Source organism: Sipha flava, unplaced genomic scaffold, assembly GCF_003268045.1.
Source record: "Sipha flava isolate LNK unplaced genomic scaffold, YSA_version1 208_pilon_pilon, whole genome shotgun sequence".
Taxonomy (NCBI): domain Eukaryota; kingdom Metazoa; phylum Arthropoda; class Insecta; order Hemiptera; family Aphididae; genus Sipha; species Sipha flava.
In genome coordinates, this window is record NW_020272815.1 from 485,692 (window position 1) to 500,740 (window position 15,049).

Below are 15,049 nucleotides of genomic sequence, written 5' to 3' on the forward strand. Positions count from 1 at the left end.
GAATTGAAATAAAAAATATTTGAAATTTTTTTTTATTTTTAGTCAATTTTAAAATTTGTATTTACTTGAATACGGTAAAAATATTGTTGTATGGTAATTATAATTCTCAAATATCGTCACTGTTAAATTTCCATATGCTAATATAATATTGTTAGATAATACTGGTATTTTTTCATTAATTATAATAGAATAATATTACTTACTTATAAGTAGGAATATCAATACAAATATGTACATAAATATATAAATATTATTTTTCTTTATTTTTACTGTGTTATTTTGTTCGTTATTTTACATGTTAATCTCAATGAATTCATTTTTTTATTAAATTTAAATTAATTTTATGGATATTAAAAATTATAAGTATTTGTCATTTAACACAAATATATATTGAATAAAAACGATAAATTATGAGTCATTCTATAGGGTCTTCATGGTATAAAATACTAGAACGCTGAAATTCTTTGGAGTCTATATTTTTAAATGTGACTTTCTAAATTTCACTATCTTGCATTTCCTAATAAGATATTTTATATACATGGTAGGTATGATGATTTAAAAATTCTGTGAAATTAAAATCTTTTTGTATTTTTTTTTGTGAAATTCACAGTTTGTTTAATACGGGTCAGCAATTAGCTAATTCATTTTTTATTTATTAGTAAGGATATTAATATTTTTAGAATGAATTGACTTTGATGGAATTTTATATCCTTAAACCCCGTTGAACATCAGATTATTTTAATACGATAAAGTACAAAACGTGTTTTATTAAAGGTCTTTTGAAAAAATTAACTGATAATTTCAAACCAACATTAGTTTAAAATATTTTTAATATATTTGATTAAAAACAATTATTAATGCATTCTAAATTTTCTTTAAAATATTTAGCATAAATGTTAAGTAAATTTAATATTAATAAATATATTATAAATTATACTCTAAGATTTAAATGAAAATATATTTCTTTTTATTACCCATTTTTTTTGAAAATGTTTAAATATTATATTAGTTTAAGTGTTATTTTATTTATACATTAAGTTACTATCCATTTTTAATGAATTCAGGTTTGAATATGATATTTTAATATGAATTAATGTTGGATATCAAATTTCAAATGTATAGGTAAGTTGAGCTTGAACAAGTGTAAAAAATATAGTCATTTTTATACCGAAATCCTATGCGTGATATGGTTTTTGGCAGTAATTTCGATGTTAGTGGGTTCGAGTTATAGTACATGTGTAGTTTGAAATAATATAGCCTTCTCAGTAAAGCCATACAAGAAAACGGATGAATAAAAAAAATCGATTCATTTCACATAATTCGAAATTAAAAATAAAGTTAAAAATTAAGTAAAAATGTTGATTTCTAAATATATACTGAGATATATATGAATATTTTAGTTTCGGTCATTATACAGTATATTATATACCTAATTAGTATTATAAAATGTATAGTTCCTCGTTAGTTTAGATTGTGAAACGAAAAATGGGTGGGTTTTAAAATTATTATTTAGTGGTTATTTCACTTTACGAATTCCCCAACAGTTTTCTTAATAATTGCGAAAAATGAATGAAAAGTTATTTAATATGGAAAAATTTACGACACGTTTGTTTTAAAAAAAATCTAATTTTTGTTTTGATCGTTAAATCATGTAAAAAAAAATCTTTAATTATTAATTTTTTACTAAATGTATAATACATCACTTTCTATAAATAAAATTCTAAGTATAATATTTAAAAAAAAATTAAAATCTATAATTTTCAAAAATTTTACGTTTAAGGGAATTTGGTTCTTCTACTATATCAAATATCTTTAGAAATATAAACTAATTCACCTGACCTATTTTACTCATAATTATTTTATTGATACATAAGTTTCAACTTTAAAAGACTAATACAATAATATCATTCACCTGTTTTTGTATCTCACCAAACTGTAGAGCAGCGGTTCTCAATCTTTTTAGGACCGCGATCCAAATTTTTTTCCAATAATCTATCGCGACCCCATAGTTTTACATTTACAGAATCAATACAAATAATTTCTAAAAACAAATTTATTCTATTTTATTTCTTATTTACTACTTTATAATAATAATAATAATAATAATAATAATAATAATAATAATTATAATAATAATAATATAATAATTAATAATTAGGCGTATGTGATGAATTTTTTATTGTTTTATTGTTTCTTACTATCTGTATAATTAAAAAAAACTTCTCGCGGCTCCCAAAAAATTAACTCGCAACCCCCTAGGGGGTCGCGACCCACAGTTTGAGAAACGCTGCTGTAGAGTCTTAACAGGCTTATAAGTTTCGTCTTTTTTAATGTTTGTGTGGTAGTGTCAAAGTTTGTGTAAAACGGGTATGTATTATCATTTATTTGTATAAAACTTATCATCCGTTAAAAAAATTTGATGATACTAATGATTAACAGTTCATAATTATATGTATACTAATAATAATTTATAGAACATTCAACGTTTTATTTATTTAAAATTGGCTCCTTACCATTAAAAAAAATATATATATAAATTAATATAAATTGCATAGACCGCCTATAAATCATTATTTTAAATTCTTTAATTATTGCTACATACTTAATAATGCATACCATATTAAAATTCTAATAGCTTATAACAACGGTGTATAATATTATAGTCTTAATAGTTCAAAAATTTTTAGAATGCTAATAGCTTAAAATAACGGTTTATACTATATTTACCGTATTAAAAACGTACTCTGCATTTTCGATTTTTAAATTTTTTCATACCATTCCATGATCTTAAGCACTCAAGCTCAATTTTATCTATTATAACTATTATTCTAATCTCGAGTATCAGTTATAGAAATTTGTTCAAGAAGAATTATCATTGATAATCGATCGACGAATATTTTGAGTACTTAGTAACAACAATATTATGAGGATATAATATATATCATATAATCTATAACAATGAGGATATATACTCATAGTAAGCCTTGGGCTACCATGAATTACTAAAGGGATTTAAATAATTAGTACATTAATGTATAGTTGGTTAAATTTGTACTAACCAAGGTACTAAAATAATAGATTGACAATTAGTATATAGGGTTTAGAATCTTTCTATTTTGGTTGTATAATTTATAAATTCTAAACTCATGTATTTTACGAAATTTACGAAGACCATTTTATCAAGACCATAACTATACTATGGTTAGTGCAATGTATAGTTTGTCTGAAACTGAAAACTAAATCCACAGAAATAAAGTAAAACACGCACGAACGATAAAAGAATAATTCACTATTGATTGCAAAATTCCTTTTCTTTTATTAAAAAATATCTTTTAAATTTTTTGTTGCAGTTTTGGACAAAAATTACCATGAATGTTTGTAAAATTTGTCTTACGTATTAAAATATGATATTGTTAGCAAGCTACGCAGCTATGCAAGTGTTAGTGTAAATTCTAGTGTGTTTATGTGTTGTGGACATGGGCATATGTAGTATGCATGGGGTCAAAGGGCTACAGGCTCCAGAAAAACTTTTGTAAACGACTCATAGTGTTTATTTTAATTTAAAACATTTTATTAGAAATTATAGTTTTAAATGTTTTTATAATTTTATAATATTTATAATATTAATGCAGAAAAATACAGACATCTAAGTTTGATTTAATTATTTAATTTTGATTGTATTGTCTTTTTTATACTGTAAAATAAAATGCATGATCAAGAACATGTCAAACATAAACTGTTTTTTCTAGAAAATGTTCACTTTACGTTTAATTCAAGTTAAACATAAAGATTGTTTAGAATATATTTTTCTAGTCCTATATAGCCTCCCCCCCACAGATAATTATTCCAAACTACGCCTATGGTTGTGGACACTTATTATTCACCCGGTTTTGGTGCTCTATTTAAATGGATGAGTATCAAAACAATATCACGTTGTTGTTTTTCATAGTACAATAAAATATGCTCATGTATATTCGTATTGTTACCGGGGGATCGTCTTATCTTCTCGGACAGCGATAAAAACGGGGCGGTGTGTGCATTGTGTGTGTTTGCATATTGTTACACAGTATCTACATTACATTACTATAATGATTCGTATAACTGAAAGTTACGAATATGGTCGTTGTTTGCGTGTGCGCGCGGTGCAATCAACCTTCACAGCAACTACTGTGTCCCGTTGAAAGGGATAACGTTCAATTGGTGCATCGATCCCTTAGCTAGCCGTACCTCCTTGTACGCGTATACGAAAGACACAGAGTCGGCAGTGGCGGCGGGTAAGTGCCCCCATATGTTTTGTTGAGAAATCGACTCGCGTCGCGCTTGAAAAACGCCTCGCGCTTGCGCTATCGTTACAAAACGGCTCGCGAAAAATTCATCAACGTTAGTAGCGGTCGCCTTTCTCTCTCTCTCTCTCTCTATCTATCTCTTTCTATTTTACGGCCTATGACTACGGCTACGCGCGCCGGGTCAAAGATTACACGACCGACCGAGCGCGCGCGCTCGCGCTTGTCTTCGTTGCGTGCGTTGTTACCTACATTTGCCGTGTTGCAAGGTCGCCGTCGCAACGCGCAACCGATGCGTTTCGTATGCACGCGCGGTTGCAAGGTCTCCAACGCGCGTTTTCTTGGCTGCCAACTCGCCACGGCGCGCACGGTTCCCTCCGCTTCCCCCGTCAGTTCGAATTTCAACACACGATCGCGTACGACTCTTTATTATATTTATACGAGTAGATATTTTTATACGCGCACGCAAGTACACGGGTGTTTGTGCCTCGAGCGTATTACGTTTCCGCATACTTCACGTCTGTTTCTGGTTTTATATTTTTTTTAAATTTTTTTTTTTTTTAATGCAATGGGCACCCTGAAAACATAGTGTGTTGTGTATCTCGCCGTAGTGATTTTTTACGATACAAATGTTCGCGCAGTGCGTGTTGGCGTATTGTACATAGCGTTTAAGATAATGAGATATGATGATTATGAGATTATTAAGGTGATAAGATCGTTCAAATATGTTGTTAATCGCCTTGAACGATAATCTCCGTATCGTAGACAATTCATACGAGTCTTTCTGTGTATATTTGACCAATGTTTTTCGCTTTTAAAGCTTAGGTCAGTGATAAAATATTGTGTAAGGATACTTGTAATATGTTAACTAAAATTTTTAAATAACAGTTCTCGTGTGTGCGTAAGATTTTGTATTTGAAACAATTGTTATGAAATCTTTATGTCCCTCGAAGAATATTTTTGAATATTTTGTTAGAAAGTACTTATAAGCATTGTGTATACTATCTGTCAGATGAATTTTTGTTTTTATCGCTGTGTTTATGTATGTAATTTTATATAATACTAGCTGAATTACCCGGCTCCGCTCGTGTGTAGCTTTTAAATTAAATTCTTAAATCAATACACGTTATTGCGTTTTAAATAGAGAAAAAATGATTTTACTTAATTTATACATATACTAAATTGACTTGTTCTTTTTAAAATTTGTTTGTTGATAAAATATCTCAACGTATTATTGTAAGCTATATTTTCTTTAAAACCGATTGTAAACGTTATTGTATTTTGAGAGTTTTTGTTTTCGCCTATATTAAAGGTAGGTTAGTTTTAGGTTATTTTAGGTTCTGAGTAAAGCGCAAGGAATGTATTAGTTATATCATGATGTGCTTTTTTTCGTCTGTCATCAAAATTACAATCTAATGATCTTCAAAAGGAAGGATGATTTCTGATGAAATGTTTTGTCTGGTTGGGAGGTCATATTTTGAACATATTAACAGTTTTCCAATTAATTGGGAAAAATGAATGAAAACTTACAATAAAAACGATAACATTTATGCAGGATACCAATTTTCGACAAAATCAATTTTTTTTTCATAACTTAAAAAATAATTACTGTAGACTTGACATAGTAACATAGCGTGATACTATACTGCCGTTTTCTTTAAAATGTGTAGTTTTTAAATGGCTTTAACTGTTTTTGTGATATGTATATTTTGCATAAGTATATCTTTAAATATTTATTTTTTCTAAAAAGTATAGTTTATAATAAAAAATATTAAAACGTTTTTATTAATTCATATTTTTGATTTTATCAATATCGTAATGTTATGTCGTTGAGTATCTATCGTGGCGTCGTTTTTGGTATAAATTGAAAAAATACACAAATATTATTTATTACAATTATATTTTGTCATTATTGAGTAATTATATTCTATTTTTAATACACATAAAATAGGGTTTACTAATAAACAATAGTGAGTCTTCAAATTACGTATACATTAAAATAATAATGTTTATAATTACGAGTTTATATGATATTTAAATGTTTAAGCCATTCTAAATCTATCTGCTGCGGTGACAGAACACTAATGTTTGATATCACTTGCTAACTACATTTTTATCTTTAAAATATAATGTGTGTATAATTTTGAAATACAATATAATGTTAAAATTCAGCATAATAGCGTATATATGTTATACTGTCTGTGGCATGTATATGAGACTCGTTAAAAAGTGATGGTTTACATCAGGCGACGACGGGCCCTTGTCCGTACTACACCCTCGTTGATTTCTTTCTTATCTAATAATAATAATGACAAGTTATTACTATACATAACATGTAAAAAATGTATTGTAACATTTTACTATAATCTCTTGACTACCAGATAATATGGAATTAGTGGATCCCTTTTAATCCTTATTGTGATTCCTTCAGTGAATTTCCGCTGACAAGAGCGATCGCATTTTGATGATCGTTATTTTTATTTATTATTTTTCGTCACTGTCATCGTTCTGTTATATATATTTTTCCGACGGTTACGTGACGAACTGCTTTGGTGAGTTTTTTTTTTATTATAATATAATTATTATTACGAAGGTGGTTTCTATACAGCACAAGTTATTTACACAAGTATTTTTTAATATTGTTATTGAATTTTTATCCTAATTTATGGTAATAATACGATTTTATAATGACTAGTACGTGAATTATATACAAAGTATATTCCATCGTTAGTCATACTCGTTTTACTTTCAATTATTTTTCGATTTATTGTTCCCGTTATTTTATTGTCTTTTTCTTTTATTTGATATTTAGAAAATAATTCGTGATCGCCTGTCAAAACTGTTCCGGTCAAGACTAGTAAATATTGAGAACAATTAATAAAACATTATACATCGATAAGATATTATTAATTTTTATGTACTTCGATGTTCTAAATTTATTCCGTATAGGTATTGATGATTTAACTATTAACAACCGTGAGTCATTGTTATTATACGTACTACACATTAGAATGTGAAATGTATGTACATTTATTATTACAATCATTATTAGACATTTTGTGTATTACTATATCTATGAAAGTGTGTGATATTTGGGGTTCATACATACCATATAATTGTATAACCGTTTATCCATAGTCCGGAACCATGTGTATCCGGTTAAACTTATTCTTTCTCGGCTCGATAACATTCTATCCGGGTTCGTCGTTTTAGTGAAATGTGTTCTGAAAGTAGATAAAAAATAAAAAGGCGGATTAGATTATCATCGGTTTCTTTTATTCGTCTTTGGTTCAAATTTACTTATTAGTTTTTTCCAGTTTGTAATTTAATTATGCTGCTTGTACAGTTTTGCTGTGTCGTTATTAGTTCATCAGTTACCCCGAGACCACCAAGTTAAATTAAAAATAAATTGCTTTACGGTGTTATAGCATACTATTTTATATATTTTACAACGTGTAAAATATATAGGTGTTTAACTTTGTTATTTTCATTTCTCGTTAAAATTGATGGATTTAATTGTTAACGCGGAGAGGAAATTAATTTGTACTATTTTTAATACCAAAGCTTTGTGAAAAATGTCAGTATGCTTACTATACACTTTCGTTGGTGTGTATGCTAATTTTTAAAAAACGCAGTTGTTCAAACATATAACGTAGATGTATTGGAACTACAATTTGTTAATTATTATGTGCATAAAATGTGATAATTGAAAATAAATTTCAGTGGGTTATAAAATTGAAAAAAAAATAATAAAATGAACATTCTAAGATTATTTTTCATAAGTATATAATATTAGTTACTATCATAATCTTTCATTTTTAAATTTAAGAAATTAACTCAATATCAAAAATATTTACTTAGGGTGTAATGCACTATTAGTTTATTACACATTTAAATATACATTTTTAACAGTATTTTTTTAAATTCATATAATTTTTTGTTCTAATTTAAATGTTGACTTTTATTGACCGATAGACAATTCATTATTATAACATTTAGTATAAAGATAAATAATGCATATATGAGAAAGTAGTAGTTTTTCGATTCCTTGGGTTTATATAACTTGTTGATAAATGTGGGGTGACAGGGCTGGATCCGACACAAAAATGTCAGTGATATCCGTGAATGTGTCATAATTGTCATGAATTTTTCTTTGTTGATAACGTAGCTTTTCGCATATCGTATTCCAATATTCAATTATATTTCTTCACATTATCTAATTTTGTTGACTACATACACCGACATAGTTTTTATCAACATAAATGGAGTTCCTATTTCAGACTACACTTCGTTTAAAAATTCATTCATACCGCTTTTTTGTAGAGTGAAACTTAGTCAAATTGAAATTGCTTTAAATAAGTTATGGTAACTAATTTTGTGAATTGTAAAATTTTAAAGGATATTGTCACGAATTTCCTTCAAAACGAATATAATGTTATCTAATGAAACTTTTGTTAGTAATAGCGCTTGTTGATGTCGTTGACTGGTTACTCACAGAATGAAGGTGAGAGGCGTTTGTTTATTTCCTGTCGACGTCCCATCCGGCTGATAAGTTTTAAAAACACCATGCTTCGTGTATATTATGTCAATTTTGAACAAATAAATTTGTTTTATCATATAAAATGGTAATATTATTGTACAATAATATAATTTAACACAATTTTTTTTTAAAAAAAAAAAAAAATACGATTACAAAAGATCTTTACAATAAACAAATAGAAGATATACCTAACACATAAACGAGTATATGATCGGTAATCGAATTATTTTAAATCTTATGAATTTCATAAAAAATAAATTTCTACATAATAAATAATAAATATAATACTATGTTGTCAGGTAAATGTTAAGTTTAGCAAGAACACAATATAATAATTAAAATAGGTCACGTATTTTTGATTATATTTAAATGCAAGCTTCGCACATATTTGGTGACATTTTTATGACGTCTCTCTAATGACCTAAATATGCTAACATTGCATATAGCTGTATTTTACCATATATTATTAATAAAAATGTATCAAAAAATAAGTATATATCATTACAAGTTCATGTACAATATTTAAAAATGTCACAATATTCGTTTTTGTTTTAATGATCTGACATTGCATATCCTACATTTTGCTTTGAGCTTTTTACATTGAGTCATACAATTAAAAAACACGATTCTATTTTTCTTTTGCGTAAAACCCTTGCAAATTCTGTGTAAGAAAAAAAAGGAAAAATGTAGTGAGTATATTTCATTTGTTTCATCATATTTTCGAGAGAATATTGACAGTGCTTATAATATATATTTCTAACGTACCTATACATTTTAAAGTCAAAAAATAACAAAATTATTGTAAAATCGATGTATTCCTTGCTTCACTTAAAGTCTAAAATAAAATATGATTTGACTATATTTATATTATTATGAGATAATGTGTTGTCCTTTTTCTTAAAATTCACTTGAGTGAATAATTACATTTGTAATCAGTTTAAAAATGTGTATTACATTAATTGTTATAATTATTATAGTCTAACTGTCTAAATATATTACTTATTTAATGTTAAATAATGTAATAGTCAAAAATATTTCTGAAGTTGTTGGATAATATGTACAACTTGTAAATGTAAAATAAATGACTCATTTGTTTTTCGATAAACTCCGTCGTTTAGGTACAGATCATAATTCTTGCCAGTCTGATAATTAATTTGAGATTATGTGAAAATATATAGAAAAATTATAGTGAAGTACTATTCAATAGTAGTATGCGTGTAAAAGTACACTAATTGGTACTGGTTGTTTTACTTATTAACTTATTTGTTTACGAGAAAAACATATAGATATTATTAATATTTTAATTTAAAATTCTATTATTAAATATTTATAGTTATTTTATCGTACTAGTTCTGATAAAAATACAACTACATTTTTATAGTAAAGATTTATGATGTTATGAATCTCATAGTATTTACTAATTTGTTATTGTCGACTGTAGTGGCTTTTTAATTTTATTAGAAATTACTATTTCCGTGAAATGGGTGTAAATATTCATTAATTAGGTTATATTTATATATATATATATATATAAAAAAAAAAAAAAGTCAATGTGCCAATATTATAGTCATTGTTTGATATTTATAACTTATAAAAGATATCTTGCTCGTTTAAATTGTGTAGACGAAGGGATGGTGTGGGAGTACATCCGCAAAATGCACGTATACTAGTGTCATCGACCTTGATCAGACCGGAAGCAGTATAGTGTGTGCTTGTGCGTTAAATATATATGTTTTATCACGAAAGCAATATTCGATCACATTTATACATGATTATTTATATGATATTCAGAACTTAAAATATCAAATATAATGCATGGAAATATTAGTTTGCAAAAACTTACAAAAATAAATTTGAAATTATAATAATGTTTGCGTTTGTTGTTTAGCGTACGCAGTTGGCCAGTGGTTACAATACTACCGGTGGTAACCAAGTGTTGAACAACACGAATTTTGGTGGCAAATCAGGCACGGTTCCAGGTCATCACAGTGGCCCCCCCGGTATGACCGGCAATTATGCTAGTGGCGCCCCTACACAGTATCATCACAGAGCAACAACTGGTTGGAACTCAGCGCCCTTACCAACACAGCAGTACCGTTACGGAACCGGTCCCGTGACACAAACCACCATGTCACCATACACATCTTACAATCCCAATCCAACTACCGTAAGTTTTGTTATATTTTTGATTGCTCATTTTTTCATAATCAGCAAATTTTAGTTTTCGAGGTTAAACTGTATTATCGTGCAATTGCTAAACTAAACACCAAATTGAATAAATGCATTTTATTCGAATACTTTAAACTTTGAAAACATTTTCTAATTACCCTTTTCTTACATATATTTTATTTTAAGTATGTTATAGTTCATTCATACAAACTTTTGGTTATTGGAATGAGACATAACATTTTTTTATATCATTGAATTTTGAATTTAATTATGTACAGGTAGGATTTTATGTACCCACATTCCTACTTATGAGTCTTTAATTTAAATTATGTTGGCAAATATATTTAATCGAAAACATTTATTTATTTTTTTATTTAGCCCTATAATTCGCATGTGAATTATTGAAGTATGTTACTAATCACAAATATAATCCATTTTTAATATGTTTTCCCGTTTGTGCAAGGTGCATAATAAGATTATTATACTAGTAGTGGAATTTTTCTTTTTCATTAATATGTGTACTAAAGTACCACGATAAGATAAATAATAAATGATCACGAGTTTAGTGAATCGTATTCATGCCTGTTACATAAAAAAAAAATATAATATGCTATATGGAAATTAATATACATAACTTTGTTCATAGACGATCATTTCTCGAAAAAACGAATCGCATATTCTGTTTGACTGTATTTATGTTCAAACTTATTCAAAATATGATTGAAATTGTGATGAAAAAGCTATTCCATAAAACTATTCCCGTTTATGAATATCAGAAATCACCCAGTTAAAACGAACTGCACATCCAATATGTGTATAAAATATTTTGTATATCCATTTGAATAATTTATTCCACCATAAAACATCGCAGTGTCAAAATCAATAAATAGTTATATATTATATAAAGTCGTGTATGTCTCTTAAGTTTTACAATATTAATTATATGATAAATTTTTTTTATCTCATGTAAGCATAAGTTTTTATTTTGCTGCCCGATTTGCTTTCTGTTCCAAGTAATCAGATCCATTTATACTATACTATACTATCTCTGACATAAATTATAGTTCTTATTTTAGTTACCTATCGAAATAAACAATTAATATTATTCTCACCAGAAAGTCATCAATTGTAGGGTTGTGATTGTGACTAATGTGCATATTTTTTATTTTAACTACCAAAATTACTCTGAATAATATCAACCGTGACATGAATTTAAAATGGCTCTCAGCCAAAGCCTTTGTTTAAAAATTTGGCCTTGAGCTTTTTGTTCTTTTCAAATCGGTGATGTCATTATATCAAACATAGGTTCATTGTAACTTTTATTTAAAAATGCAACTATGGTTTAAACTTAAACTGCATTTTTCTATTTTAAATTAATTATATTAATCAAGGTTAACTGATTTTAAAATTGTCCTATCCTTTTCCGTCTATTTACATCGACCACCCATTTTCTTTACTTTTATTTGTGATTTCGTATCACAATACACTTATAATTTTATATATTTTAATATATAATATTTGGTTAGTCAATTCAATTATTCATATTTTAATTACATTATTATTTTAAAGGTAATATTTTCTCAAATTTAAAATAATAATACAATATGGATGTAAAAATGTAATTATTATTTACAAATTAGCAATAGAAATGTGTTTTTAACTTTCAAGACTAATTTTTCTAACCTTCACAATCAATTAAACTGGTTAACAATCTCGTACTAGAATATTCGACTCTCGCCTTTTCACCCTTGATAATTTTAGGATAAAATATATAACATACATTCCTCAGCATGAAAATCAACAAGAAATTAATTAATATCATTATTTAATTTACCATATCTTGGTACATAAATGATATATGATTTTTACATAATATCAATATCATTATCAATACCTACTTCAATTTGAATTGTGTATGGACTTGTATTAAGATAACAAAATAAATTATTTACAAATTTGTATTTGCTTACTTTTGATTCTAATTATTTTCATACATACTTTAAACACTGTTAGAGTGTAAATCTTAAATTTTATTCTATACTTATAATATTTTTAAAATTAATACATTAAAATTTTATATTTTCAAGTTATATCTTTTTAATTATCCTATATATTTTATTGAATTAAGGCAAAACGGTTTTAGTTTAAAACATAATAAAAATAATAATATTTATATTGTTATTTAATTAATTTGTTTTTTATAATATTTTTTTCAAACTTACGATTGATAACGTAATTAGTATGATTAAAATTTGTTTCTTTTATGTTTTATAGAAAAATTTGATCCGATTTTTAATTGAATCTTGTCCATATATAATAATGTATAGTTATCCAAATACTATACGTATTTAATATAATAATATATATATAATTATAATGGTAATAATAATAACAATAATAATATAAATTCAATTTTTTGTCGTGTTTTATTTTATTTGTTGTGCTTATTACCTACGAAAACTCAAACTTTTAACATAATCATATGGTGTTATTTATTTGAAGTTGTATTTAAATATTTTATTGTTTATAAAATTTTGTTTGTTTTGTTTATTTTTTGAGGTTTATTGGTATCTGACGTTCTTATTTTAATAAATATATTTGGTCAAAACATTTTTAAGACTTCTATTATTTTGAATGTATTAAGATGATGATGATAAACATTTGAATTGAATTCGAAGTGAAAACTTTCACAATCATTTGTAGTAAATTTTTTACAAGAAGTAGCACTAGCCTAAATGTAAGAGAGCAAAGTACTATTTTCCTCTGTATAATTTATCACTAAGTAATTGTAAAGTTTGTTTATTTTATTATTATGTAGTTTTTCAGCCATGAAATATGTACTTTTGTTCGTGTAGGGACTTACGTATCGGTACATTATTTTTTTTCGTACAAGAATTTACATATGTAAACATTTATCTTACATATACCTTACCTTACATATTTTCATATTTTTATAAGTTTATGCAAGTAAAAATATAATTTCTGGTTTAACCCTAATGATCTCGTTTCTAGTGGTTCAAATTGTCGAATAACGTTATTTTCTGTTTCGAAATTTTATCGGAAGCTCAATTATTGGCAAACATCTATGCAAAATTATTGATAAATTTATCTATAAAAACTTCCTAGCTTGAACATATGATATAACGCTTTTTATTTTTCATAATAAATTATTATGATTATTGTGATTTGGATGTTATTATCTCTACAGCGTCCTGTACATTAGAGGTGAACTATTTCATTACATACTCGTAAATATACATTTGCTTCCCGAGATATGTTCAAGATATTGCAGTAGGGCCATTTATTGATGAAATCCAATTGCAGAAGGAAGCGTTTCGTTTACTTGCATAGAATATACGTAATATATATGTATGTGTGTGTGTTACGGATAACGTTTCATATATAAATATGATCATCCACTTACCCAATATAAAATGTTCATATGGGGTATCGAATTATGTTTTTTGACTAGTGTGGCACAGAAAGAGAAAGAGAAAGATGAGTCCGATTTTTTTCTAATTTGTCATGTATAAGTCTTCTTTGTGCCTTACTGTGTATTGTACGATATGGGTGTAAGTAAAAAAATTATCCTCCTATTTATGATTTCAAGTTATAACCGTCTCTTAATATACAATACGTAACCATGTGTCCTGATCTTATTTTTTCAACCCTAGTCCGTAACTGAAAAACTGTATGAATACGATGACATAAGAATATTTGATCAAATAAATGTATAATATATTTAAATAAAATAATATTCAAGTTAACAAAATAAAATATACTATTCATATGCAAAAATTGTATCATAATAACTCCCCATCTTTATGATGGTTGACGTTTTATTTATATGTTTCAATTTAGATGGCATCCATTTACTGTCAGTTTTTTTATTATTATTTTATCTATGCAATATTTATTATTATTTTTAGATAAGATTTTTTTTTTTTTTGTTTAAAAAATTAAAAATAACGAAAATATGATTATATTTATTGAATTGTTATTTAAAATAAATAGCAAAACAAATATTATTATGTTTAATTATTTTCTTTATTTTAAC

The 15,049-nt window shown here is 26.5% G+C and overlaps 1 protein-coding gene across 9 annotated transcripts in view; it reads left to right on the forward strand.

Annotated features, from left to right (window-relative positions):
• LOC112682659 (protein alan shepard) overlaps nt 1-15,049 on the forward strand; it is a 73,585-nt gene that overhangs the window by 37,223 nt on the left and 21,313 nt on the right. For all 9 annotated transcript variants that reach the window (XM_025553328.1, XM_025553333.1, XM_025553334.1 and 6 more), the window contains one exon: nt 10,712-10,990. In XM_025553328.1, the coding sequence (XP_025409113.1) occupies nt 10,712-10,990 (279 nt within the window). The remainder of the gene's footprint in view (nt 1-10,711; nt 10,991-15,049) is intronic.